This window comes from Zerene cesonia, chromosome 12 (genome assembly GCF_012273895.1).
Source record: "Zerene cesonia ecotype Mississippi chromosome 12, Zerene_cesonia_1.1, whole genome shotgun sequence".
In the NCBI taxonomy this organism is placed as follows: domain Eukaryota; kingdom Metazoa; phylum Arthropoda; class Insecta; order Lepidoptera; family Pieridae; genus Zerene; species Zerene cesonia.
This window is the reverse complement of record NC_052113.1, coordinates 3,794,537-3,802,174: the sequence shown is the minus strand read 5'-3', so window position 1 is coordinate 3,802,174 and position 7,638 is coordinate 3,794,537. Positions and strand designations below refer to the sequence as shown.

The 7,638-nt window shown below is 32.2% G+C and overlaps 1 protein-coding gene across 1 annotated transcript; it reads left to right on the top strand.

The window, feature by feature from the left end:
- The first annotated feature begins 203 nt into the window (after positions 1 to 203).
- LOC119830737 (splicing factor 3B subunit 4) lies at positions 204 to 4,338 on the top strand. Its single transcript, XM_038353859.1, has 6 exons — positions 204 to 390; positions 1,098 to 1,181; positions 2,013 to 2,110; positions 2,618 to 2,794; positions 3,255 to 3,439; positions 3,859 to 4,338. The coding sequence occupies exons 1-6, from the start codon at positions 357 to 359 to the stop codon at positions 4,307 to 4,309; spliced, it is 1,029 nt and encodes a 342-aa protein (XP_038209787.1). The 5' UTR covers positions 204 to 356; the 3' UTR covers positions 4,310 to 4,338.
- The last annotated feature ends 3,300 nt before the right edge of the window (positions 4,339 to 7,638 follow it).

The window sequence follows — 7,638 nt, the reverse complement described above, 5'->3', positions numbered from 1 at the left end:
AAAAGGATATGGGCCTCCGGCTCCCCCACTCACCGAACGAAACACAGCAGAATGCTATTTCACGCCGGTCTTCTGTGGGGGTGTGGTACTTCCCCGGTGCGAGCTGGCCCAATTCGTGCCGAAGCGTGCTCGACTACCACATACAAAACTGTTACAATATTGACTCAAACCGTCAATTTGTCTACTGTCAGTGTCATAAGAAACTGGCAAGCAGCCAACCTTCATTGTCGGCTGTCGCGTCGGTAATCGTTTGCATCTTCTTGAGCCAAGAGAATAAATGTATTTTTTTACTGTTCATTGGTGATGGAAACACTTATATTATAAATATAACGAATACACAAGACTAAATAGACACAATGGCTGCAGGTCCTATTGCAGAAAGAAATCAAGGTACATAAAACTTAACTTTCAAAACTAGTAAGGTTATAAGCCTACAAACATTGATAATTATTATTTCTAACAATAACACCTTTTCAGATTAGTAGCCTGAACTTGTATGAATATACAAACTAACGATTACATCGGTTTTAAAAAGACGCTCAAAGAATTCCTAAATTACGTGTTTACCTATTTTCCTCCCGAGTAACCAATTGATGGTTCAGTTAGTAATGTTGCCACTCAACGCTTAGTAGTAAAACCTGATGTATGAGATTTAACCTAAAGCAAATGCAGTGCTAAATATTGAGTAATATACCTTTAATTGTTGTTATTATAAAAGTGAAGCCTAAATTTCTCAAGTAACTAGAGCTTTACTTATATATAAAGATTAAGGTATTTAGAGAAACGAACTTTTCGTTTTGCAAATCTAAATGTCTTTTTTTTAATTTTATTATCATAATTACTATAGCATTATATAAAACAGATATACTTACAATATAAAACAGAAAAGTTTTTTTGTTTGAACATGCTATTCTCAGGCACTACTCAGATTTGATAAATTCTCTCAATGTTAAATAGTCCATTTATGCAGCAAGATACATAACATCATGTATGACATGGGTGTAACAGAGAGGCAAAACTAGTAAACATAACAACACTATACATTTAATTTATTAATCAAAACTACAAATTATTAAATATTTATACCATATTTACAGATGCTACAATATATGTTGGAGGTCTTGATGACAGAGTTACAGAGAGCTTGCTATGGGAATTATTTGTTCAAGCAGGACCCGTGGGTATGCAGAATTACTTAAATTTACTGCTTTAAGGCCAATTATATGGACCAAACAGTTACTAATTTTATAACTGTGAAAGAGCTGAAAAAATTCGATTTAATATTAATCTTGTTTTTTATTTGGTTTGATCTGTTACACAAAGTAAATCTGTTACTAAAGAAATAAGTAATTGAGACTAATACATTTAATTTAAAAAGTTATTCATCAAAGTCAGGTATAAGTAGATTGTAAGAATATAATTGCTTTAAAGCACAAAATTTTAATGTTAAATATCAGTAGTTTTTGGATTTATGTATAAGTTATAATAAAAATTTCAACGACCTTGATTTTTTTTCTGAAAGCTTAGAAAGTTACAAAAATAAAATTCGAAAAAGTATTAATTGTAATTGTGATCTTTAAATTTAAATTGTACTTACTCATGAATGTGATTTCTATGTTTTTTTTTGTTTCCTTTATATTCCGTAGGTGACTGAATATGTCTTTATATTTAAAGTATTTAAATTTTTTAGTGGAAACTGCTGTTATGTATATAGTATATGTCTATCTATAAGAATAATTGTATTGATTATTTCCCAAAGTAAAAAAAAAGTGTAGAATGTGTTTACATTCAAACAATACCATCATTTGATCAGTGTATCTGATTAGAATTGTCAGGATTCAATAATTTACTTATGTATAATCTGTATATAGAGCAAGTGAAGGAATTTAGTTGATTCCATCATTAAAGTATATTTTTTAGTTATTTTTCTATATAATATGCTTTATACCCACTGTGATGAGTTATTATAAATAATGAAATGCTTTACTTTATTTCTTCTCTTTCTTTTACAGTGAATGTTCACATGCCCAAAGATCGGGTGACACAAACTCATCAAGGATATGGATTTGTTGAGTTTATGGGTGAAGAAGATGCAGACTATGCTATAAAAGTATGTTAATTTAATCATATTATGTAGTAGTATTTTATACATTAAAAAATTAAAGGCTTTTTACAGATTTTAAACACAACTTATTCATTATATTATTAACCCAACATTTTGAAAACTTTACAGTGAGCATGGTCACAGTTAAAAAGTCTTTAATTTCTAAATATTATGTAGTACTTTTTAAGTTCATTGTGTAAATATTTCAAATATGCTTTTTTATAAATTGTATTGCATATTAATTGATAAAATGTGTAAGGCTTATTATAATACTTAACGTGTCTGCATAGATACATAGGTATATATATAGATACATAGATTATATAGATATATAGATACATAGATTTTCAGTATATCTTTATTTTGATCTTTTTATTATAATTTTTCTTTACTTGTGAGACATTGTGTGCGCTATAATTACTATTATGTTGAAATTTATTGTTATTAGAAATATGACATTTTTGAATAAAGTACTTCTTTTAATTATATTAAAATAAACGATTTGCTTTTCAGGTTATGAACATGATAAAGTTATATGGAAAACCAGTAAGGGTGAATAAGGCATCAGCACATCAAAAGAATCTTGACGTGGGAGCCAATGTGTTCATCGGGAACTTGGATCCTGAAGTTGATGAGAAACTATTGTATGATACATTCTCTGCATTTGGAGTCATATTACAAACACCAAAGGTAAAAAAACTGTTAACACACTGTATGCTTATGACATTTTTATATTAGGTTATATAAGGTCATATTATTGCAATTTAATTTAAATTCCCCAGTCTATACAATATAAATGCTTTTCTAATTATTGACAGCCACTTGTAATACAGACAATATACAACTGGAGAACTGATACATACTAAAGTACTGTATTAATAATGAATAACAGTTGAAATTATCACCTTTATACACATAACAATTTCTTGTATCCTCTAAATTAATCTTTTGTTAATGTCATTTTGCATACCATTTACATGACTTAAGAAATTGCTAGATAAATAGATAGAATTGCTGTTAGTGACTGATATTATTCTTCTGATCTATTATTATTTTAAAATCATTACAATTTTCACATCTTATTACAATTTTATCCATATTGTATTGTATCCTCGTTGGAGTAGGCCCTGGTAATATTTATTGGCTTCAGGTTATGAGAGATCCAGAGACAGGCAACTCAAAAGCGTTTGCTTTTATAAACTTCGCATCATTTGAAGCGTCAGATGCGGCGATAGAAGCTATGAACAACCAGTATCTATGTAACAGGCCGATATCGGTATCATATGCCTTTAAGAAAGATGTTAAAGGTGAAAGACACGGTTCTGCAGCTGAGAGGTTGGTATTTATTGCTTATTTATATATTGATAATGTAGAAATATGTTGTAATCATTTTATTAAAGTGATAACTTCTTATGAGAGGGTAAATGGTGACGTAACGCGTTATGACGCAAGTTACTGGCTTTCCTTTTCATAAGAGATTTAATGTGGTGTTAATTATTGGGTTTTATTACTTAAGAATTGTTTACAAACATTCAGTGTTCATGTTAATGTATCATATAACAGCTGATATATTTTTCAGAGATGATATTAACTATAGTGATGATGATGAGTTTGATTAATTTGACACAATAAACTGTAAAACGTGGGGAAAAATATAGATAGTAATAAAGCACAAAATATTTTTATAAGTGTAGAATACACAGCTAACTAAAATTGTTTAACACTTGATTCATATAATTAATTTTGTCTTCCAGATTACTCGCAGCACAAAACCCTCTGTCTCACGCGGACAGACCGCATCAACTGTTCGCAGATGCCCCTCCTACCATTCTCGGTCCGATGATGATGGCCCCACCACCACCACCAACCCCAACGCCCATGCCACCACCGGGCCCGCCGATGAACGCGAGACCTCCACCCCCATTACCTATGTCTGCACCACCCCCACCACCCACATCCATGCCACCTCCAGGGCCACCACCACCACCAGGGCCACCGCCACCGCCTCCACCTTTCCATCACTTCCCTCCCCCTCCCTTTGGGCCACCAGGGTTTGGTCCACCTCCACCTCCAGGGGCAAGGCCACCACCGCCATGGAGACCCCCGCCACCACAGTTCCGGCCGCAGTTCCCCCCTCGTGGGCCGCCGCCGTTTGGGCATCCGCCGTTCCCTCATCACCCTCCGGAACCAAATTATAATTATTAAGAGCTTTTAAATATAATTTAAGGAATGAAGTGTGTTTTATTTTACTATATGTTATATATCACTATAGACTAAAAGTTGTTAATTAAATAATTTTTATATATAAAACTTACGTGTCTCGTTGTTTGTCTGCAATGGACCCCTAAACTACCCAACCGATTTTAATCAAAACTGTACACTATACAGTTTGATCCAACTTAAAAGATAGCATATTATTATTTGTATTAAAGCAAATAAACAGGGCGAGCTAATCTATCATCTATCTAATCATCTAATTTGTACCTAAATTACGGCCTTGCATTCATGTTAATGCTGAGGACGGCGTTCGCACGGGAACGGAATGTTGAAGCGGCGGCGTTACAGCTCGTAATTCTTTCCTAATAATTTGTATTAACTAATTATGTTATGTCATTTGTATTGAACATGTCAACGATACTTTAAAATCACATTTGAACAAATTTTATAAAATGTACTTAAACGTTTAACTTAAAAAAAAGACGTTTAGTAAAGATTCTACTCTGTAAATGCCTTTGAATGGATTGTATAATGTTTCTTAGGAGACACATCTCAGCATGTACCTACGTTCCGTTCACAAAAGTTGCGTAACTCTCCCTTAGCCTAATGGTAGCTATAAATTACGAAAAAGTAACGTATATAACTGCTCAGGTTTCAATGTAAAGAAAGGATATGTTATATACTTTTATAGTAAAGCGTCACCTAACTCAGCGTTTGTACCATGACCTTACTTAAATCACGTTTTAATGCAAATAGTGCAAGCAGCGCTTCAAAACGAGAAAAAATTTGTTCATCGATAAAATTAAATATAAATCTGAAGTTTGTTTGTAATACATAAAGTGAACGGATTCCTATATTTATGAGGAATGCATCCAAGTTATTTTTTTTATTTTAAATTGAAGTTGTTGTGAGAGACCTTGTGGTCAAGGATTTAATATCGCGTATATTGTTTCCACTAGAAAAATTGTCCTCAGGGACATAACCTGGAGCAAAACATATCCTAATATGGCAACCTATCATATAAGGATAATATATTTTATATTTAGTTCATGGGATATTTTTTCGGAACGATACATTGATCATAAACCTCCTGAGAACCTCTAGAGAACAACGACCAATTTATTTATGGATTAATACTGAGTACAAAATGGACAAAAACGTATCAACGTTTTATTTGTTAAAGAAGTAATTTAATGTTTGTATTTTTAAAATCATCCTACTTGAGTGCTTAGATAGGTGCCTATATTGCGTGGGTATTTAAGGCACCCACGCATTAAATAATTAGTATAAAATTTGTATCTATATTATATCTCCATATTATCTTATTTTTTACGTATCCAATAATAAGTATCTAAAATAATGTAAGGAAATATTGAGAGTATTATACTGGAATGCCTGTCTTCTTTAATTTCGTACAAATTTTTGTACTATGTTGTCTCAATATTAATTCTAGCAATACTAGCTGCTCCTCGCTCTTTCCGGTTCTGCCGGATATAATATTTTTTTTAATCTATCGTTTTCGAATCCATCTGTAGACACACAAAACTTTTTATTAATATTAAAATACTAAAATTCGTCTAACTGCATAGGAGGTGTTCAGTAATCAACACAGAAGAAATCTGTACTAAAGCTGAAGAGTTTGTTTGTTTGTTTGTTGGAACTACTGGTCCGATTGGAAAAATTCTTTCAGTGTTAGATAGCCCATTTATTGAGAAAGGCTATAGGCTACATATGTACCACGGGCAAAGCAGGGTGGACCGCTAGTATGTTATAAAAAAGAGAGGTACATTATATTACTTATATTAAAACTAGCTGCACCCGACAAACGCTGTTCTGCCTTACTCTTATCGTTTAGTGGTATGAAAAATAGATGTTAGCCGATTCTCAGACCTACCCAATATGCTTACCAAATTTCAGAGGAATCGGTCAAGCCGTTTCGGAGGAGTATAGAGACTAACATTGTGACACGAGAATTTTATACATAAGATTATCAGTAAGAGCAGAATCTTCTTTAATTTATTTACTTTCTGATACAATTTTAACGTTTAACACTCCAATGTATCAATTAAATTAAATTCACTTACCTTTCTTTTGATTCAGCCAGCAGGGCGAACAGCGTATTTCCCTAAAATATTTCAAAAATGTTACCCACTACGATAGTTATAAAGCTAAAAGCATTGCGACGTACAAGTTTATCTCCATCGGAGCACATTCGAGTGAGGTAGGTTTTAAAAAGACGGCTATCGATGTAACAACTTAAAATTTATATTGGAAATGCAATTTTATTGTCTCCTAGGATTTGCAGTGGAGCGACAAAATTGCAAACATGTTTTATTTGCGACCAGATACTGTCCGAAAGGGTTACTTGTTCGGAAAATTTAAATTGCACGAGTCATTATTTTGTTTCGATATAACGAGCGCTTTTAAAATGAGGTAAGCTTCCATTATAATCTTATCTTTTTATTGGCACTTTTTTTGCTTCTTTATCTATCAAAATGCTGAGTTATATAATATATATGTATAGATAAGTTCAACTTGGACATAGCTTGCTCAATATAGAAGGTATTATTGCTAGCTAACATAATATTATATTAATATTACAAGTATGTTTGAATTGGGTTTCGTATAATATTGATATATTGTACCATGCTGAGTGGTCCATCTTTATGTCTCTCTAATAAGCACTCCCGCTTTTAAAATGAGATAATAAATATTTGTCATTTACTTAAAATATATACCTACTTATGTACATTTTAAATAAAACGGGGTAATGTACGTAGGCTGTATACTGAATAATTCCTTCAGCAATTATAGCCTGCGATAGACAGCTGTGCCCGTTTAAAATATTAACTGAAAGACTAAAACATTTTTAAAAGTATCGACCTAAAGCACTTTTTTACTGAGAAGTGATAATGAGCAAAATACTCCATCGATAACTATCTCGTCGCTCTGATAAATTGTCGAAGAATGAAGATAGAGTTCTAAGAATCTGTACGTTTAATAAAAATTATTTATGGTATGAAATGAAATTTATTTATTACTTACAAAAAGAAAAGCAAGCAAGCAGAACATAACTTTAAAAGTAAGAATAAGGCGGCCTTATCGTTAGGTAACGATCTCTACCAGGCAACCCTTAAAGTAGCTGGAAAAAATTAAATATAGTATACTTTATATGAGATCATACGTTTTTTTTCTCGAATGCAGCAGAAGCCAATATTTTTACTACGTCTATATTTGATGAAATCACAAAAATCCGTATGCACCGCATCGTTTTTTATAGTATTCTATACGCTAATTTATTTACATTAGTACAACTG

Bases quoted from the DNA above. Each gene is read 5' to 3' on its own strand.
- LOC119830737 (XM_038353859.1), top strand. From the start codon at position 357: ATGGCTGCAGGTCCTATTGCAGAAAGAAATCAAG. The intron at 1,182-2,012 runs GTATGCAGAATT...TTTCTTTTACAG, and splicing joins TGTTCAAGCAGGACCCGTGG to TGAATGTTCACATGCCCAAA. The intron at 2,795-3,254 runs GTAAAAAAACTG...TATTGGCTTCAG, and splicing joins TCATATTACAAACACCAAAG to GTTATGAGAGATCCAGAGAC.